This window comes from Muntiacus reevesi, chromosome 7 (genome assembly GCF_963930625.1).
Source record: "Muntiacus reevesi chromosome 7, mMunRee1.1, whole genome shotgun sequence".
In the NCBI taxonomy this organism is placed as follows: Eukaryota; Metazoa; Chordata; class Mammalia; order Artiodactyla; family Cervidae; genus Muntiacus; species Muntiacus reevesi.
In genome coordinates, this window is record NC_089255.1 from 8,682,474 (window position 1) to 8,703,748 (window position 21,275).

General features: G+C 42.6%; 1 protein-coding gene across 11 annotated transcripts in view; it reads left to right on the forward strand.

Moving 5' to 3' along the window:
* The window catches only part of PDE8B (phosphodiesterase 8B), a 252,047-nt gene that overhangs the window by 209,824 nt on the left and 20,948 nt on the right, over nucleotides 1-21,275 (forward strand). For all 11 annotated transcript variants that reach the window (XM_065940982.1, XM_065940975.1, XM_065940976.1 and 8 more), the window contains 3 exons: nucleotides 15,710-15,752; nucleotides 19,401-19,478; nucleotides 20,524-20,600. In XM_065940982.1, the coding sequence (XP_065797054.1) occupies nucleotides 15,710-15,752; nucleotides 19,401-19,478; nucleotides 20,524-20,600 (198 nt within the window). The remainder of the gene's footprint in view (nucleotides 1-15,709; nucleotides 15,753-19,400; nucleotides 19,479-20,523; nucleotides 20,601-21,275) is intronic.

Sequence of the window (21,275 nt, forward strand, 5' to 3'; positions counted from 1 at the left end):
GTTCCTGAGTGGAAGCTAGTCCTTCTCTCCCAGCCCATCCTGCACCCCCTGCCAGAGTCATTTTCCAGGAGACCACTCAGCTCATTCATTTCTACCTTAAAACCTTCCACTGGCTCTCTGTTGCCTGTAAGGTCTGCCATGGAGACATAAGTTCCGGAACTTGGCCCCTGTCACTCCTGTGGCACGCTCTTCCCCTGGAGTCTACACTCTAGAAAGCTCAGCTTTTCGGCACCTTCCTTCATTCTGGTTCCGAAGTCTCAGTTACGTATTATGAGGCAGGTACAGGAATCCAGTTGTCCTGCTGCATGGCCCCTTCAGAGTGCCCTCTGGACTGTGAGGGCCGTGGTCCTACTTCCTGGCGCATTACACAGGCCTTGTCCGGGCTCTCTTCTCCTCCACTTGTCACCCCAAGCAGCTTTCAGCTTCTTCTCCATGTTGGCTGCCCCTTCCCGGAAGGGCCTTATGCAGTGCAAGGTAGGTGGTGGACACATTCACATTAAATTGTTGTGGTTGTTTAGTTGCGACGTTGTGTCCAACTCTCTGTGTGGGGGGAAGGGTGGGGGAAGATGGGGCATGGACTGCAGCCCACCAGGCTCCTCTGTCCATGGGGTTTTCCAGGCAAAAACACTGGGGTGGTTTCCCTTTCCTTCTCCAAGAGATCTTCCTAGATCAGGGATTGAACCTATGTCTCCTGCATTGACAGATTCATTACCACTGAGTCACCAGAGAAACCCTCATATTAAATTAGGTTATCTGAATTTATTCATACTTAAGTTATCAGCATTATATCTTACAAGTTAATCACTGGAAAGGGACCTGATGAGCTACCCAGAAGAAAAAAGACACTCTCTGTTCTAGTTTTATTAGGTCAAATAGACAAAACTCAGATATAGGAAAACAGAGAAATAAAGGAGCATGGATAGACTTCGTCTTAAAAGATGCATGGAAAAGAAAGGTGCATGGAAGAGTTGTTTTGACCAAAGAATTATCCATATTTTCTGCCAAATGAGGTATTGTGGGGGTGAGATAGAAAGGCAAGCAAAGGGACTTCTGTGGTGGTCCTGTGGTAGAGAATCCCCCGGCCAATGCGAGGGGCCATCCCTGGTCCGCGAAGATTCCGCATGCCCCAGGACAGCTAAGCCTGAGCGCTGCAACCGCAGAGCCCACAGTCCGCAACAAGAGAAGCCACCACAAACAGAAGCTTGCACACTGCAAGGAAGAGTGGTCCTCACTCTGCAACTAGAGAAAGCCCACACCCAGCATTGAAAACCCAGCACAGCCACAAATAAATAAATACTTTTTAAAAGAGGAAAAAAAGCAAAGAAGTAGCTCCAAATGAGTGGCCAGGGCATCAGCCCGACATTCATGAACAACCACAAATTCAGAGGTGGGAAGGAAGGTCATGGGGCCCCAGATGGAGACTTCTGCTGGACAAGAGAAGCAAGCAGGATGGGGTGTGCTGGGCTGAGGAACTCAGGACAGTTGCCCAAAGACCCACTGTGTCTGAAAAGGATGAAGCACAATACAGTCCCCTTATCCACACTCTCACTTTTCATGGTTATAGTTACCTGCAGTGAACCATACCTAGAAATATTAAATGCGAAATTCTAGAAATAAGCAATTCTAAGTTTGTTTTTTTTAGACTGAAGTGTAGTTGACTTACAGTGTTTTATTAGTTTATGGTATATAGCAAAGTGATACACATTCTTTTTCATGTTCTTTTCCATTGTGGTTTATTACAGGATATTGAATAAAGTTCCCTGTGCTGTCAGTAGGATCTTATCCTGTATGTAACGATTTATCTACCCTGTGTATAATAGTTTATATCTCGTTGCATCCGTGTTGCTGCACACGGCTGTATTTCGTTTTTACGGCTGAGCAGCATCTCACTGTATCTGTGCACCATATCTTCTTTATCCATTCTTCTATCCATGGACATGCAGGCTGTTTCCATGTCTTTGCTACTGTGAATATTGCAGCTACGAACACAGCGGCTCATGTATCTGTTTTGAATTACACTTTTGTCCAGGTGTATGCCCAGGAGTGGCATTGTTGGATCATACGGTAATTCAGGTTTTAGTTTTCTGAATAGTGACTGAACCAAGTTACATTCCCACCAACAGCACAGGAGGGTTCCCTATTCTGCACGCCCTTTCTGGCATTTGTAAACTTTTTAATGATGGCCATTCTGACCAGTGTGAGGTGGTACCTTATTGTCATTTTGATTTGAATTTCTCTGATAATTAGCAATGTTGAGCATCTTTTCATGTGCCTACTGGCCATCTGTATGTCTTCTTTGGAGAAATGTCTATTAAGGTCTTCCGCCCACTTTTCAACTAGGTTTGCTTTTGTTGTTGTTGTGTGAGCTGTTTATATATTTTGGAGACTAAGCCCTTGTCAGTTGCATCATTTGCAAGTATTTTCTCCCATTCTGTAGCTTGTCTTTTTTTTGTTTTATTTTGTGGGTTTGTTTTTATTTATTTATATTGCAGTTTTCTTTGCTGTGCAAAAGCTTTTGAGTTTTGTTTAGATCCCATTTGTTTATTTTTGTTTTTATTTCTATTACCTTGGGATACAAACCTAAGAAAATTTTGGTATGATTTATGTCAGAGAATGGTTTGCCTATGCTCTCTTATACAAGTTTTATGGTGTCTTGTCTTATGTTTAAATCTTTAAGGCTTTTTGAGTTTATTTTTGTACGTTGGGTGAGGATGGTTCTAACTGCGTTGATTTACATATGCTGTCCAACTTTCCCAGCACCACTTGCTGAAGAGATTGTCTTTTTCCCATTTTATATTCTTACCTTTGTTGTTGAAGATTGATTGGCTGTAACTATGTGGGTTTACTTCTGAGCTCTCTGTTTCATTGATCCATATGTCTGACCTGGTATCACTGACACTGTTTTAATTACTGTTCAGTTCAGTTCAGTCGCTCAGTTGTGTCCCACTCTTTGCGACCCCATGAATCAAGCACGCGAGGCCTCCCTGTCCATCACCAACTCCCGGAGTCTACCCAAACCCATGTCCATTGAGTTGGTGATGCCATTCAGTCATCTCATCCTCTGTCGTCCCCTTCTCCTCCTGCCCCCAATCGTTCCCAGCCTCGGGGTCTTTTCCAATGAGTCAGCCCTTTGCATGAGGTGGCCAAAGTACTGTAGTTTCAGCTTCAGCATCAGTCCTGCTAGTGAACACCCAGGACTGGTCTCCTTTAGGATGGACTGGTTGGATCTCTTTGCAGTCCAAGGGACTCTCAAGAGTCTTCTCCAACACCACAGTTCAAAAGCATCAATTCTTCGGCGCTCAACTTTCTTCACCGTCCAACTCTCACATCCATACATGACCACTGGAAAAACCATAGTCTTGACTAGATGAACCCTTGTTGGCAAAGTAATGTCTCTGCTTTTAAATATGCTGTCTAGGTTGGTCATAACTTTCCTTCCAAGGAGTAAGCGTCTGTTAATTTCATGGCTGCAGTCACCATCTGCAGTGATTTTGGAGCCCAGCAAAATAAAGTCTGACACTGTTTCCACTGTTTCCCCATCTATTTCCCATGAAGTTATGGGACCAGATGCCATGATCTTAGTTTTCTGAATGTTGAGCTTTAAGCCAACTTTTTCACTCTCCTCTTTCACTTTCATCAAGAGGCTCTTTAGTTCCTCTTCACTTTCTGCCATAAGGGTGGTGTCATCTGCATATCTGAGGTTATTGATATTTCTCCTGACTTTGTAATGTTGTCTGAAGTAAGATTGTAATAATCTTTGTGATGTCATCTGAAGTCTGGGAGCATTATGCCTCCTGCTTTGTTTTTTCCCTTAAGGATTGCTTTGGAAATTCTGGATCTTTTATTTTTGGGGGGATTATTTGTTCTAGTTCTATGAAGAATGTTATGGGTGTTTTGATAGGGATCACGTTAAATTTGTAGATTGCTTTGGGCAGAATTGCCATTTTAACAATATTAAACAATACCTTTAACAATATATCTTCCAATCCAAGAGCACGGGATATCTTGACATTTTTGAATCATCTTCAGTTTCCCTTATTAATGTTTTATAGTTCTCAGCAGATGTTTTTCACCTCCTTAGTCAGTTTAGTCCTAGGTATTTTTTTTTTTTTTTGGTGCTATTTTAAAAGGTATTATTTTTCTACATTTCTTTTCTGATATTTCATTGTTTAGTGTAAAGAAATGTAACTGATTGTCCATGTTAATCTTGTATCCTGCTACTTTGCTGAATCCACTTATTAGCTGTAGTAGTTTTTGTCTGGAGTCCTCAGGATTTTCTAGGTATAGTATCATCTCATCTGCATGTAGGGAAAGTTTTTCCTCTTCCTTGAAGCAGTCACTTATAATACTTTGTATCATCATGGTAGTCACTACCATAAAATGGAATGCCATAATCACTAGTCATAATGGAAGATAACAGTAAAACAGATAAGAGTAGAAAAAACCCCACAGTGTTAGCAAATCTGGACGCTACAGCTGTTGGTTGAAAGTTTGGAGACTGGGACCCGCTTGAGGCTTTCTCCTTGATAAACCCAGAAGGCTTAGAAAAACATTAGAGGACAGGTGAATTGAATAGGAGAGTCCAGGTTATTTAGCATCAAGTTTTGAAATGCCCCAAACTTAAATTTTAACCCCTCAGCATCACACCATTTGTGAAATGCCATCTTGACACTCAAACCAGCTTCCTAAAACTATCTGTTTTCTGTCACATTCCCAGTGTCTAGAACATTGCCTGACACATAGTACATGCTCATCAAACATGGAATGAATAAATTCATTGTGACAGTACTTGATTTTTGTACCCTATTAGTAAATCCCTTGAGAGCAGGTCCTAAACATCTTTGTGTCACAGAACCAATAAATGATTCTTCAGCTGAAGTTAGAAGGGGTATCCATTAGAAATGCCCTTTTTTTTCCTCCCAGGGATGATTTTTCACAAAATGTGAGCAAAGATTCTGATGAACAGCATTTTCAGAACCTCAGGACACGGTGATAAAGCTGTTTCACCATTCTGTCCCCTCGTTATTGCTTATTTTTCCTTTTGTGCTGTCCCTGCCTCTGGGTAGCTTCCAAAGGGCCTGATTTATTAAGCAAGGGTCCTGCTGGTGGCTTCTATCTTTTGCTAATCACAGTGCCAGCAAAGCCTGGGTGTCATTAAGCAGTTTAATGACTGTAGAGTGCTAGAGTATCAAGAGTGGGGAAAATGGTAGATCGTTGCCGTTCCCTCCCTCTCCTGACAAAATCTAGCAGTCATCTGAGTTCACAAAACAGAACATTTAGCAAAAGTGCCATCAATCATGGACAGTTCCTTGAGAGCAAGAAGCTTTAAGCACAATGAAATTTCTTTCTGGGGTGATTTATCTGTAAGTTTCTCTTTGTCCCTAGCAGTGAGGGGACAGAGGCTAGAGAAATGATGGCATAAAAATGAAAAACACACGTGTCTGCTTATGTGTCTACCTTGAAGGAAATGATTTCTGTACTAGTGAGCAGCACTGCATCCAGACTCTCAGGAAATAGGATACCTCTGTGCAAGAGCAGGCAGAGGGATCCAGCATTATCTGGGCATCCGCTGTTTGCCAGGCCAGTGGTTCCCAAAGTAGGGCCACTGACTCCGCAGTCTCAGCCTCGCAGAACTTGCATTTCAAGCAAGTTCTGGGGCCCTGACCTCGACCTACTGACATCATGGGGGCGGCCACAGCTGTGTGGTTTCCCAGCCTTCTGTGGGATTGCAACGTAACAGACCAGCCTGAGAGCTAGAGGGTCAGGCCTTTTGTACACATTATCTCGTTTGATCCTCTTAGATCCTGGAAGGTAGGCATTGGTCCCGTTTACCCATAAGGAAACCGAGACTCAGTGAAGCTCTTAAGTTTACACAGCTGTGAGTGGAGATTTTTAAAAAAAAATCTTGTCGGCGAGCCTGTGGTTTTTCCACCTGAATCAGTGCTTCTCAAAGTGTAGTTATAATCAGTTCACTTAGAGATGACACGTTAGAATGCAGAGTCTGTTCAACGTGGGCCTGAGAGCAGAATTAAGAAGCTCCCAGGTGTCCCTGTCTGCTGGTGCACAGCGTGCTGAAGAGGGCGGCCTCAGGAGCTGCTGTGCGGTCGGTCCCCAGACTTGCAGCCCCTGCTCACCGGGGAAGTTGTTAGAGATCCAGTTCTGGGAGGAAGTTTGAGAATCACCATGCTGTTTCCATATTAGAAACCCCAGTGTTGTCCAGGTATGCAGCTGGGTGGTGCTTACATTGTAGGTAATTGATAGCAATTAAAGGAGAAACTGGACAAGGGGAAAAAGACAAACCATCTAAACCTGAATGGTGGGTGGCTTCCATTAAGTGTTTTCCCATGAGATAAGCATACCGAAATGATCATCACTGCGCTACGTAATGAGAGTCCTTCTCTGTTGAAAGGTTCTTGCAAGTACATGTTGAATGTAGGGCCAGTGGACACTAGGACTGAAGTAAGAGAAATTTTAACCAGTGGATATCAATGATATCTGAACACACTAGATCAGACATTGTGCAGAAGGGTGCTTGAATTTTCCCAAGAAAATTACCTTCCAAAACTAGAGATATTTATTTCCACATTTATCTGGAATATAGCAAATGATCTTAAAAAAAAAAAAAGCAGCTTGAGATCTTTCTTTTTAATCTTGTGTAATCTTAAATATTCGTATGCATTTTCATCAAGCCAATGCATGTAGCTCTGATATAAGTAGAGTTTTCAATTACCATCAAGATAAAAGAGGAGAAAGAATGTCATGTTGAGTCTGTTATGCTCATGAAATTACCCAGAGTGAGGAGATCTGACACCAGGCATCAAGGTTGGCATCCATGCAACTTGTCTGTCTTGGTGCTGTAGTTTCTTGAGAAACTAGACTCAGTGCATGAAAACAATGGCAACAACTCAGCCCTGACTTTGGGTAACCATGGAGGACGGGGATCCAGCAGGTTGCATGAATTTTCTTTCAGTGCTTTTGGGGTCATTGTTTGGTATTTGTTTTGCTGTTTGGGGAGTTTGAGACCTGTATCTTCAAGTGGTTTTTTTTTTTTTTTTTTTAAATAGAGCAGACAGAAAGGATATTTGATCTCTACATCAGATATTCATAACTTCCAAGGAAAAACTCATCAAAGTATTTTCAGTAAAGAAAGATGATCAAAGAAGTTCTGTATTATACCACTTACTCTCTGCTGCATGTGAATGAAGGGAGGGTCTCGAATGACTCAGTTCCCATAATCAAATCTCTCACCCAATATTCAACCTCGACTATTACTGAAGTCTTGTCACATACATCAAAGCATTCGGTTTTGTCATGAAGTTATTGATCAATATGTTCACTCAAAGACTGCTTACATTGAGTATTTAAGAGAGTAGTACTTTTCTTCATTTAACGAGGTTTGTACACTTTTTCATAATATTTGGGTTAGGGGAAGATGCAGAAAACAAGCAAATAATGTAAAGCCTGAGGTGGAAAACTGATCAAAGCCAGCTCTCTTCTGTATGATCAAGAAATCTTTCAAAACCATTCATTATTCCTTTATGAATGAATGTCTAGATATGAACAATTGGTTTTTTTAAATAGTAGCTACTGGATTTATAACTGCATTGATTATGACATAGCGATGAATCAGAGGGGCAGCAACTAGTTCAGGGATGAGGGTGCACCCAGGTGTTTGACTTCCCACCATCCCACCAGTTCTTCTGCTATCACAGATTTGGCACTATTCGAGCACATTTATTGGGACAATTCCTTTTCAGTACCCTGCCATGCAAAGAAATAAAGGAAGACAATAGAGTGGGGAAAACTAGAGGTCTCTTCAAGACAATTAGAACTATCAAGGGAACTTTTCATGCAAAGATGGGCACAAGAAACGGCAGAAATGGTATGGACCTAACAGAAGCAGAAGATAGTAAGAAGAGGTAGCAAAAATACACAGAAGAGCTATACAAAAAAGATCTTCATGACCCAGATAACCACGATAGTGTGGTCACTCACCTCGAGCCAGACATCCTGGAGTGTGAGATCAAGTTAGGAAGCATCACTATGAACAAAGCTAGTGGAGGTGATGGAATTCCAGTTGAGCTATTTCAGATCCTCAAAGATGATGCTGTGAAAGTGCTGCACTCAATATACCAGCAAATCTGGAAAACTCAGCAGTGGCCACAGGACTGGAAAAGGTCAGTTTTCATTCCAGTCCCAAAGAAGGACAATGCCAAAGAATGTTCAGTTGCACAATTATACTCATCTCACACGCTAGCAGTAAGGCTCAAAATCCTCCAAGCCAGGCTTCAACAGTACATGAACTGAGAACTTCCAGATGTTTAAGCAGGATTTAGAAAAGGCAGAGGAACCAGAGATCAAATTGTCAACATCCATTGGATCATTGAAAAAGCAAGAGAATTCCAGAAAAACATCTACTTCTGCTTTATTGACTATGCCAAAGCCTTTGACTGTGGATCACAACAAACTGTGGATAATTCTTAAAGAGAAGGAAATAGCAGACCACCTTACCTGCCTCCTGAGAAATCTGTATGCAGGTCAAAAAGCAACAGTTAGAACCAGACATGGGACAACAGACTGGTTCAAAATTGGGAAAGGGGTACATCAAGGCTGTATATTGTCACTCTTCTTGTTTAACTTATATGCAGAGTATATTATGTGAGATGCCGGGCTGGATAAAGCACAAGCTGAAATTAAGATTACTGGGAAAAATATCAATAGCCTCAGATATGCAGATGACACCACCGTTATGGCAGAAAGCAAAGAGGAACTAAAGAGCCTCTTGATGAAAGTGAAAGAGAAGAGTGAAAAAGCTGGTTTAAAAAAACATTCAAAAAATGAAGATCATGGCATCTGGTCCCATCACTTCATGGCAGATAGATGGGGAAACAATGGAAACATTGAGAGATTTTATTTTCTTGGGCTCCAAAATCACTGCAGATGGTGATTGCAGCCATGAAATTAAAAGACATTTGCTCTTTGGAAGAAAAGCTATGACAAATCTAGACAGCTTATTAAAAAGCAGAGATATTACTGACAAAGTAAACGGACCGTTTAGTCAAAGCTATGGTTTTTCCAGTTAGTCAAGTATGAATGTGAGAGTTGGACCATAAAGAAAGTTGAATGCTGAAGAATTGATGCTTTTGAGTGGTGGTGTTAGAGAAGACTCTTGAGAGTTCCTTGGACTGCAAGGAGATCCAGCCAGTCCATTCTAAAGGAAATCAGCTGAATACTCATTGAAAGGACTGATGCTGAAGCTGAAACTCCAATACTTTGGCCACCTGATATGAAGAACTGACTCATTGGAAAAGACCCTGCTGCTGGGAAAGATTGAAGGCAGGAGGAGAAGGGGATGACAGAGGATGAGATGGTTGAATGGCATCACCAACTCAGTGGACATGAGTTTGAGTAAGCTCTGGGAGTTTGGTGATGGGCAGGGAAGCCTGGCATGCTGCAGTCCATGGGGTCACAAAGAGTTGGACACGACTGAGCAACTGGACTGAACTGAACCGTATCATGAGGCATTTTAGAGACGTCAGTATTAAGTATAATCAACAAAAAACAGTATGAAGGGCAAATCTTTAATAGCAGTGTTTTCACCACAAGCTATAAGGTAAAGAACCTGATTAATCTCACTCTTGTGTGCACTGATATTTAGTGTACTTCTGCATAGAGGTACTGTGTTAGCACTCAGTACTAGGATAGTCAAGTATACAAGGTATACTTGATTACTCAAGTGAGACACAGCTGCAGCTATATAAGTGGGACTTGTAGTTGGGAAGGATAACAGACAATGAAATAAGTACAGAGTTATGAACTGTATAAAATGCAGTAAGGGCAAAGTCCGTTGAGAACATGACACTAGAACCTAACCTCATGAGGGACTGGGATGGGCAGGAAATACCTGGGAAGGCTTCCTTGAGAAACCACCCTCAGCTCAGATTTGGAGGACAGATGGGCCAAAGGAAGAGAGTGGATGGGGAAGCTTCTGGGCAAGAGGCACATGTGTGGTAACAAAGAGCATGGGGAAGTGAGAGAGATGGGGGTGGCAGTGTACCCACAAACTGGGAGTCCCGGGCACAGTGGCTGGGGTCAAGGGCGCCTCTGGGGAACTGCAGGGCCAGGCACACTGCAGCCCCTCATAGCCAGGTCGTCACACGGGGCTGACCCCAAGACCAGGTGGAGAGTATGAATTTTAAGCAGGAAAATGGCAGGATTAGATGTACAGTTTTGCAGGATCCTGATTCAAAAGTTGAAAATGGATTAAGTTGGGAAGGTTGTTGCTGAGGTCAGAGTTCGGATGAGAACTGATGGTAGCCTGTACTCTGACAATGGAGAGAAGGGAGTAATCCCAGAAGTGTTTAGAAATGAGATTTTACAAGATTTGATGATGGACTAGATGTGAGGATGAAAGAAAAGGAAGCATCAAGGATGACCGTCCCCCCAACGCACACACCCAGCTCACATCCTGGGAAATCTGGTGGTTTTAATTACAATGGATGCCTTGTATAACTCTGTCATTCCATGGTGACAAAAGCAGATTAGACATTTCTACCCAAGGTCTGTTCACACTCTGCCAAGGTGATTCTGAAATGCATACTGAAGGAGGTATCTAGTATTTATTTGCTTAGTAGCTTGTTATTATAGCCATCCTGGCCTTGATTCATTTTAATCACTGAAAAGTCTTGTGACTGTTCATTTTTTTAAAAAGTTATTTCAGAGTTTTTCTCCCAGAAGAGATATCAGGATTTAGGTTCATTTATACCTCCATAATGCACAAAAATTAATCAATAAAATGATTAAAATCAGTGTATTAAATAGTTACCTAGGTAAATCTTATGCTTCTGAGATTGGCAGCTGCTGTCTACAATTCCATAGCTATGGTTTGAAGTGGAACATCCTTTTCATGCCCAGGTTCATGGTAGAGTCCCCAGGATGGGTACGTGTCACTTACCTCACTCATTTCAGGCTGTTCTCAATTTTTTTCGTCTTATTTATTTTCACTGATTTTGAAACTGTTTCGGACTTTCAGTTTTTAGCTATCAATCCATGTTCTCAGTTGAACATATAATTTTCTCAACATTTTATTATGAAAATTTTCAAACACAGAAGAGAAAAATTGTAAGTAAATACACATATACCTACCACCTAGGTTCTGTAATTAACACTTTGCACAATTATCTGTCTATCTATATATCTATCAATCCATCTAACCCTCCCTCGATTCATCTATCAGTCCATCTTATTCTTTGATAGATTTCAAATTAAGTTGCATACATCAGAACATTTCACCCCTTAATAGTTTGGCATGCATATTGTTAATTTGAATTTAATACATGGTTGAGAGTTTTTTTATTTCTTAGTAAAGGTTACATACAGTGAAATGTACAAATCCTAAGTATAACCGTCCTTGTATTTTGAAATGCATATGCCTCTGTAACGCAGACCCCATCAAGATCTCAAACCTGCCCACCCCAGACATTCCCGTATGCCCCCTTCCCAGTTATCCCTGCCTCCACTCCCTTCCCACCCCCAGAGGTGACACTCTTCTGAATTATGTGACCGTAGATGAGTTTTGCTTGTTCCAGAGCTTCCTGAAGCATCTGTTGTGTTGGCTTCTTTCGTTCATCATCAGTGTTTTGATATTCATTTATGTTGTACGTGGGCTTTCCAGATGGCTCAGTAGCAAAGAACCCACCCTGCCTGCAGTTCAGGAACCACAGGATATGCGGGTTTGATTCCTGGGTCGGGAAGACCTCCTGGAGAAGGAAATGACAACCTGCCCCAGGATTCTGGCCTGGGAAATCCCATGAACAGAGGAGGCTGGCGGGCTACAGTCCAGGGGGTTGCAGAGAGTCAGACACTTGGCTCAGCATGCATGTCTGTTGTAGTGTCAGTATTTTTTCCTTTTTATTTCTGCCGCAGTTTATTTCTCTTGTTGATAGACTTGTGAGCTGCTTTTCGTTTGGATTCCTTTGAACATTCTTCGACGTATTTGTGAATATATGCTCTCATTTCTCTTGGGTAGATAACTCAGGAGTAGAACTGAACACAGAGGAGCTGGGTCCCAGGGTAGGCATGCGTTTAATTTTATAAGAAACTGCCAGACCTTTTTCACAGTGACTGTACAACTTTACACACCCTCTAGTGTGTAAGAGTTGCAGTTGTTCCACATCCTTGACAGAATTTCTTTTTAGTTTTAAGCGTTCTGGTGGATGTGCAGAGAAAATATCTTTTTGCAATTCTGTTTATTTAGATACTTATTTATTTGGCTGCGTTGGGTCTGAGTTGTGGCACACAGGCTCCAGAGCGTGCAGGCTCAGTAATTACAGGACACAGGCTCTCTGGGTGAGTCAGGGGGGCCTCAGTCGGCCGAGCTGCCCGGCAGCGTGTGGGATCTTAGTTCCCTGACCTTACAGGATGCAGGCTCTCTGGGTGAGTCAGGGGGGCCTCAGTTGGCCGAGCTGCCCTGCAGCATGTGGGATCTTAGTTCCCTGACTGGGGATCAAACTCGCATCCCCTGCATTGCAAGGTGGATTGCTAACTGCTGGACCACCAGGGAAGTCCCAAGAATATCACTGTTAAATGGCTATTAAGAGGAGAACAACCAATGACCTTGACACGAATGACACACACATCTAGAACCTACAGTGTTTTTAAGAGCCAAGCATAATCCAGTGTCTGTACACAGAGCGTTTAGCACAAGAACAGCAACACCTGCGGGAACCTATTGTACATTAGGTAACTAAAACATGGGAATTATTAATTTTTCCCCCCAAATAGGCTGTAAGCCTCCCAGGCCTTTCTATTAATAAGAAATTCCAGTTCTGAGCTCTAGCAGGCGTGGCACCAGCCAGGCCAGCAGGATTCATGTTGCAGCATCTTAGCGCTGAAGCCTGTGGGACACAGGATGTCAGAGTTCCTACTCATTTATAGATGCATTTCCATTGCCAGAGGGGGAACAAAATACCATACTCTGGAGAGACTGGCTGTCATGTGGCCTTTAAATTAGGATTCTTTGCTTCACTTTAGCTTGTGCATGACAAAACCTATCCATAGCAGAGAGTCATGTCTTCTCCAGAGTTACAAAGAAAACTAGATTCAAACAGATGCCCTTCACTGAACCAGAGCATTGTGTCCTCAGACCCCAGTTTAACAAGCCTGAACACCAGGTTGCCCTCTGGGGCCTAACCGTAGAGAGCAACGTGACAAAGAGGAAGTGGCTTTAGACCTAGAGCGAGCCGGGTTTGGAACTGAGATCTGCCGAGCGCTGGCCGCGTGGTGCAGGGAAGTCCCTCCACCTCTCCACCTGTCAGAAGGGATGACGACCGCCCCTCCCTCGCGAGGACTCTGGGATGGCCAGGTTGCCGCGCTGTGCAGACACAGAAGAGAAGGCTGCTGTGGTCACGGGAGCGGCCCCTCCTCTCTTCCTGTCCACAGGCCCCGGGCCCACGAGCCTCATGAGTGCCCACCAGCGATGCCAGCCACACAACCGCTCACCCACTGTGTGTCCTGTGTGCGTGCTCAGCCACCTGTCACGTCAGCCCCTTTGCAACCCCTGGACTGTAGCCTCCAGGCTCCTCTGTCCATGAGATCTCCAGCCAAGATTGCTGGAGGAGGTTGTCATTTCCTCCTCCAGGGGACCTTCGCCACCCAGGGATCGAACCCACGTCTCCTGCATTACAGGTGGATTCACTACCACGGATCCACCAGGGAAGCCCGTCTTCTCAGTGAGTGACTGAGAATGATGAGGCAATAATTGTAGTGGAAGCAGTCATACCAAGTTATAAATGATGGATGGGTTTAGCCTTCCAAGAAGAAAGTTGTAATTCTGTAAGATTTTTTTCATTCAGGTAACCTTTGGTTGTAAAAGGAGGTATCTGGGAGAGGCACATGGATTGTGAGTCAGAAGCTTCCATAAAACCCTAGCCCTGCTGAGGTGTGAGGGGCCAGCTGTCGCCAGGCAGAGTTCTTACCGCAGAGGACTGTGAAGCGAGTCCTGCCCTGACCCAGCACTCAGAAGCTCTGCTGGTGAAGCCAGTGATGGTCGGTCGGTTGGGGAGTGTTTCCGTAACGTGGAGCCCATCGTCCTAAAGGCAGGGCTGGCCTGGGCCTCTCTTGGACCGTGGGCTTCATCTCGTTCCATTCAGACTGAATGCAAAGCCTGTGTTGCCCTCCCAGGAGGCCCACAGTCCAGTCAGCGGGCCTGGGGAGGTCAGTGAAAGACAAGAAAGGGTTTTTGGTGCGTAATCTGGGGAGCCGCAGGACTTTGTTCCTTAAGGAAAGGTGGATTGTGGTTCAGAGAGAAAAGCTTTCATTTAACGGTGACTTGCTTTTTGAGCTAAAAAGTTGACTGAGAAAAAGCTATACTCATTTGGTATATCAAAAATTCATATTGCACTCAGTAGCCTTGAGCAAATGGTCTTTATTTGTAAAGAAAAAGCAGAACAGGGACTTCTCTGGTGGTCCAGTGGCTAAGGCTGCACTCCTAATGCAGAGGACCCGGGGCTCTATCCCTGGCTGGGGAATTAGATCCCACATGCTCCGACTAAGACCCAATGAAGCCAAGTAAAATTTAAGAAAAACAAGAAAAAAACAGAAGAAATAAAAAGATCCCATAATTATGGGATAAATGAGTCAGAGCCCTTTGGCCACCTGTAAGACTGAGATCTCACACAGGCTGGCCATGAAACTGCTTCTGTGCTTATATGGAATGAACTGTGCAGAAAAATTCATACAAAACCTCCTATATTAACACTTGTTTTACAAATGGTTCAGTCAAGCTGGAACATTTTACCTCTATCTGATGTATTAATATATGGGACTTCTGGCTGTTACAGCTGATGCTGATAAACCATACTAATCTTCCTCCGTAAACAGTCCTGCACATTCGTCTGTCTTGCTCTTCGGGTTAACTTACTCCTTTCATTCAGTGCCTACAAACGTACAATGGTTTTAGAAACCGGAAATAGGTGGACTTAGCAGCAAAGCAGCCTGATTATAATGATGACAGGTAGATGTGCCCCAGAATCAATGTCTGAGTTATCAACATGAAAAATGCAGAACCCCCCAAAGAAAGCATATTTATTATATCTACTGTTACTGACTTCACTCAGCGTTTGAGATATTTACCAAGCATTAGCACGAAAAATTCATACTGAGAAAGAAATAGGTACTAAACTGAATCTAAAGTTAAGACCTTGTGAAGAAACATCTAGTAAATTGACTCTGTCTATAATTGATGTATGTTTGAAGAGCTTTTTTGAAAGGTTTTTTTGAATTCTAGGCTTAAATTCAGATTGCTTTCATATTACAGGAAAAATATACAACACGTCTGAAATAAAAACAGGGTACCTATGATAGCCTGATAAAAATATTTAATCTTGTTTTAAATTTTTTTTGTCTTTCTGCATTTCTGCAGACTGTCAAAAATGAGAACAGCTGACTGGAGATCTAGATGTCTTGCTTAGCAAGAGCATCCCTTGGACTTCTTCCTGTCCTCAGACTCAGGCATTTTATAAGTGTCTGGATGTAATAGAGAATTTGTAGTGTTATCACCTGTGTACATCTTTCATCTGTTCATGTTATCTATGCAACGTCTTCCTTTCTTGAACTCTTCAGTGTTTTTAATGAAATTGGTTGGAAATGTAACTAATACCATATTTTAAATCTCTTTTTCTTGTTTTACCAAACTTCTGAACAACTTTAGATTCTCAAGATTCATCGTGATTCAGGAGACAATTCTCAGACAGGTGAGAATACTGCAATTTCACTCTTACACGGTCGGGTGGGATTTGTGGGCTCGAGTCTATGAATCAGACTGAAGAAGCCTGGATTGCCAGCTTCACCTGGAAACTTGAATTCCTGGTACCTCAGTGCTGATAATGAAAGGTTTGGGAGCCAGGTTAAAGCAGGATCCCTTAAAAGGCTTTGAATCTTCATTCATGGCAACCTTTTTTCCTGAATGCCTTCCCCACCCTGGCTTCTTTTGCTGCCTGGAAACCATGGAGAGCAGGTAAACTCAAAACACTGAATGGCCTGGAGGTTGCAGAGGGCACGCTGTTGTCACACCACAGCCACGCTCCCCTTCTCTGCAGCATCAGTGACTGCATCCGACTAGGAAACGCGCTAGGCCCTCCTGGGCCTCGGGAGCAGCGAGTCACCATGTCAGCTGCCCACCCCCGCACGTCATACCTTGAGCAAGACTCACTGACTCCTGGCTTCCTCTCCCGTGAAAAGAGGGGGCTGAACTAATGACCTCTACATCAGAAAGGTCTGGAATTCTTTGATCATTAGAGGGAAACATCAGTCTGCCTCCAACAATGTCCAATTCTCATTCCTGTAGAGACAGCACCTCCTCCCCCCTACGGGGGGCTTCCCAGCAGGTGCAAAGCTGGGCCCTGGGCTACTCACGTAGCTCCTTTCCTCCATCCTGGAGTGGACCGTGTTCCCACCTACTCAGAAAGACTTCATCTGATCCGACCTTCAGTTTCTTCATTTGTCAGATGAATTAACTCTTTGGTATCTTTCTCCTCTTCCCTCCACACTTTGTTTCTTTCACAGATGGTTTAGTTCATTTCCTTAACCTAGTGAGAGTATTGTTTTAACTAACCTACCAGCTATAAACTGTTACAAGCATTTTCCCGTCCTTTATGGTGCCCAGTATTGCCTTGCATATAATAGACACTCAACAAATACAGAACATTGATGATAAACTGGAACCAGCCTGTCTTGGAAAGCAGAAGTTCTCCCACTTATTAGCTCTGTGACCTTGAGCTACCCACACAATTTCTCCAAGTTTAAATTTCCTCATCAGTAAAATAGAGATTGTACTTTGTAGCTTTCAGAACTGTTGTAATGATTATATAATTACTATCATTAAAATAAATAGTAAAGCACAATGTCCGATGCATAGTAGGTGATCAGTATATGGTAGCTGGTTTTGTTTTTTGTTTTTTTTGGATTGATGACACTGTATCCTTTTTGCCATTGAGTATGGCTGTTTGAATCCCTCATCCTTAGTTTCTCTTTTTAAATTCAAATTCCACAACATCTGTCGATAGAAGGAATAAATGAATTCTTCGATTTAAATGGCCTTTATTGAAGAAATAATTTCTGCAAACCCTTGATCTTTTCTGTTGTTAAAGATTTTCTTAATTTTAGCTGAAATGAAGTCTGAAAGAATAAGCATTTCCCATCTTTGAATAATTCTAAGAATGATTTAGAATTCAACCAGCCAGTCTGGGCTGTATGTAGTCTCTCTAGTTTAGCTTTATTTGGAAACTGCACTTTGAGGAACTCTTGTGCTTTTTAATCCTGAATTTAATCTTAAATATTTAATAAGTTAGGTTTAATTTGTTATCTGATAAACAAATGTTAGGGGTCTATATGATTATTAAGTTCCAGAATAGGCTAAAAACCAATGTCTTGCAAATGACCATTAGTTTCTCAGGTTTGAAAGATGCAATATGATCCTAATAATATCACTTGAAGTACCACTACCTCTAGATTCCTTATAAAAAAATACTGAAGCTCAAATCCAAGGCCAGGAAAATTATTAAGGCAGGATCTGAAAGAAAAATATGCAAAGAGATAGTAAAATATTTCATGCTAAGTGATTTAAGGCAAGATCCTAAGGCTTTTTGTTGTTCAAATTAACTTTATAATACTTCTACCTTCCACTCTGCACATCCCACGTAGCGCTAAAGACCCCACCTGCCAGTCCAGGAGACATAAAGAGACCTGGGTTCGATCCCTGGGTTGGGAAGATCCCCTAGAGGAAGGCAGGGCAACCCACTCCAGTGTTCTTGCCTGGAGAATCCCCTGGACAGAGGAGTCTAGTGGGCTATTGTCTACAGGATCACAAAGAGTCGGACACGACTGAAGTGACTTAGCGTACACACATCTTCCACTTTAAGCTATATAAATGTAATTCAGATTTAGTTACTATTGATTTAAACTTTCAAAAATTGAATCAGATTTTTTAAAGTGCTATCTATAGTTGCTGGTTTAAACTGTTTAAAATTGAATCAGATATTTAAGAACATTAAATAGTTTAAAAGGTGACCTAGAGAAGTATCGAAGACATATTACAAAGTGATAACAAGTAATAAAATAATATTGTAACATGATCCCATGTGTGCTTGAAAAGAAGTTATACATGCAGATGAACAGATGTGATTCATAATAACGGACAACATGAGCTGTATACTTACTATGTAGCAGGCACTGGCTGTCCGTCCCAAGGGCTATGTATGAATTAACTCATTTACATCTCACAACAATCTATGAATGAGATGCTATAATCATCCCCATTTTGTGGATACTGAGACACAGAAGGAACATTCCCAAGGTTACACTGCTTCTAGATGGTATAGTGGAGATTGGAATTTCAGCAATTTGGCTTTGGAACTGGATCTGTTAATTACCGTGTTCTCTTGCACTTTTTTGGTGTCAGTAGACAATTCTGCAAAAATCACTGCATCTCTTTTTCTCTCTTGAAATATGGTCACTTATGGGTGTCTAAGAAAAGCATTTCCCCTGCTGAAACCTGCACATCTGCGCAGTGAGGGAAAACTCTGTGTATGGTTTTTTCTCCTTGCTCATGGGTTACTCGTACAAGCAGCAGATGCCCTGAAAACGTTTCTGAAGCCCCCTCTGACATGTGCACCCTTTGGTCCTCATTGGTAGCATTGGTAGCACTGGTCAACTAGATTTCACATTAATGTGACAGCACATTTTGAGTGTTAAATTCAAAGTCTGCAAAGACACAGATTTTTTTAAGTACTTTTTTCCCATCAGAAAATAGGGATGAAAGTGAGAGTTAAATTGCTAGAAATTGTTGGGATTATAAAACTGCTTTTTCTTCTCTTCATTCCTGGGATCTGCATCATTTGATGAAAGCATATTCTCAAGAGGACTTAGAAAACCATCTAGAGGTCTGACTTTTCAGAGGGACCTAAAATTGGTCCAAATTGATTTCTCAAATAAATTCAGCTCTCTATGGATTTGACTAGTTTATTTCCTCAGATATCCCCCCAGAAGCCTTTCCCATCCTTTGTCCTTCAGGTCAAAAAGAACTCAAAACAGTCCCCCAGTTTTAATGTCTATTTTCAAGAAGATATTTATTAATGGAACTAAATAACTCTTAGTAATAAGCTACACTACAATGTAATAGGGTACTGCAAGAAAAGGGCATCTTTTCACAATTAATATTACTGATAATTCTGTATGTGCTGAGGATTTAAAGACATAGTGGTTCACTATTTCTTTTAAAATATTTTTACAGTGCTTAAAAAGTAACCTTGTTTTCTTTGGAGAATGAGGGAAAGATATGTGTAAACTTTGCTGTGAATAAGCTGTTAACTAATCATTCTCCATTACTAATCTGAAATCCTTAGAGTCTCATTCATTCAGATACAAGAACAGGAGGAAAGAGTCCGTTGATGTGAAATCAATATCATCTCGAGGCAGTGATGGTAAGAAGTTCCTATTTCCTTGACTTTAAAGTGTAGGAAATGACATAGGAATATATTCAAGAATTCGTCAGCATAAATCCCAAAGAGTAGGATTATGACTAAACTGACTTTTTTCCTGTAGGCAGAAAAGGTTTTAGGCCTTTTTACTCTTCTTTACTTTCTATAACCTTTGTCTTCTCTATGAAACGACACTAGGCTTGTTCCTTTATGTCCTAATGTGTGTTAGGACACATAACTGCTGAAGCAGCTCAGCCTCGATAGCTGAGTCCCTCTTAGCGGCTTTCCTTCAGGTCACAGTGGGAAACCTGAGCATGAGGGAAGAGGCTGAGCTAACACGAACCAAAGAAATAAGATGGATAATTCATAGAGGAAGATGGCTAAAGCACACAGCATGCAAGAGATTGGGACCCAAAATGAAATGACAAAAATGGACTGACATTTTTCCCAGTGGGTTGAGGGTGTAGATAGATGGAAAGGATATCCATTTTAGATGGAGAGGATAATGGATGAGGGAATTTCAGCTGGACTAGCTCCGTTTTTATAGATGAGAGCTAGACCCACCATAGGTCCTTGGTGTTAAGACCCTGAAGACTCAGAATGAGGGGGGCTCACGGATCACACCTTCCCTTCTACACTGCAGTTATTTGATTACATAATCTGTGACTGAAGACCAAAAGTGATGGAGCTGCCTAAAGTGGGCTTTAGTGACTTAGGGAAAGTAAGTCCTGGGGCATCGTTAGGCTCTTGGGATGATGTTTCCGGATCCCATCAACCCTCTCTGAAATCCCCCTGTGAACCTGAGACTCATAAAACCTTCCTGTCATCAAAGTTTTAGGCCAGAGCACCCTTTCCAGTCCCTGGCAAGTAGTGGCTGAGCTCTCAGCAGTTTAAGATTAAGAGATGGGTGAATTCATTGCTTTGTGGGGTGCAGTGAGGACAGTAGTCCTGTGAGAATCAGGCCCCCGGTCCATGAAGGGTTCCTTTGCTGCACTGAAGCCCAGCTGAGCCACCAGCGACAGATTCCACTTTCTCGACTTCTCTCCAGCACCCAGTCTGCAGAACCGTCGCTACCCATCCATGGCGCGGATCCACTCCATGACCATCGAGGCTCCCATCACGAAGGTGAGTGGCAGCTGCGGCCTCCGCTCTGCACCCAGGGCCACCGAGCCCTCGCTGTATCCTGGAGACAAGTGATGCATGATATACTACCAGTATCCTGGAGTTTATAGTAAAGGGAACACATTAAACAAGTAAACGCAGAGTAAACACATGGTTATAAATGGCAGTTGCTGTCATCAAGGAAAACAACAGGTGTCTATGAGGCAGAATTAGGTCAGGGCCCTGTTTTGGTTGGGTGAAAGGGGTGGTCAAGGAGGGTCTCTGTAGTGGAAGTAACATTTGCAGTGAGACCTGAAGGATGCAAAAATGTTAGGAGAAGAGGATTCTAGACAGGCACAGCAGGGGATGAGTACCGAGGTGGGAGGAGGAGGGAACGGAGCAACTGAGGACTGGAAAGAATGTAGCGTGACTGGATCATGGCAAGCAGAGAGGCATCATGGTGACAGAGATGTGCAGGGCTCAGTTCATTCGGACCAGCTGAGCCATAGGAAGTGTATGTTTTAGGTTATGTGCAACAGAAACTACGGGAGAGTTTAAAGGAGGGAAGTGACATGACCTGGTATGTTTATTGAAAAGAACACCCAGCTGCCATGCAGAGAATGGACTGGAGGTGACAAGAGTGAAAGAGAAGCAGCCAGTTATGGACCTATTCCAGAATTCTGAACAAGGAATGGTGTT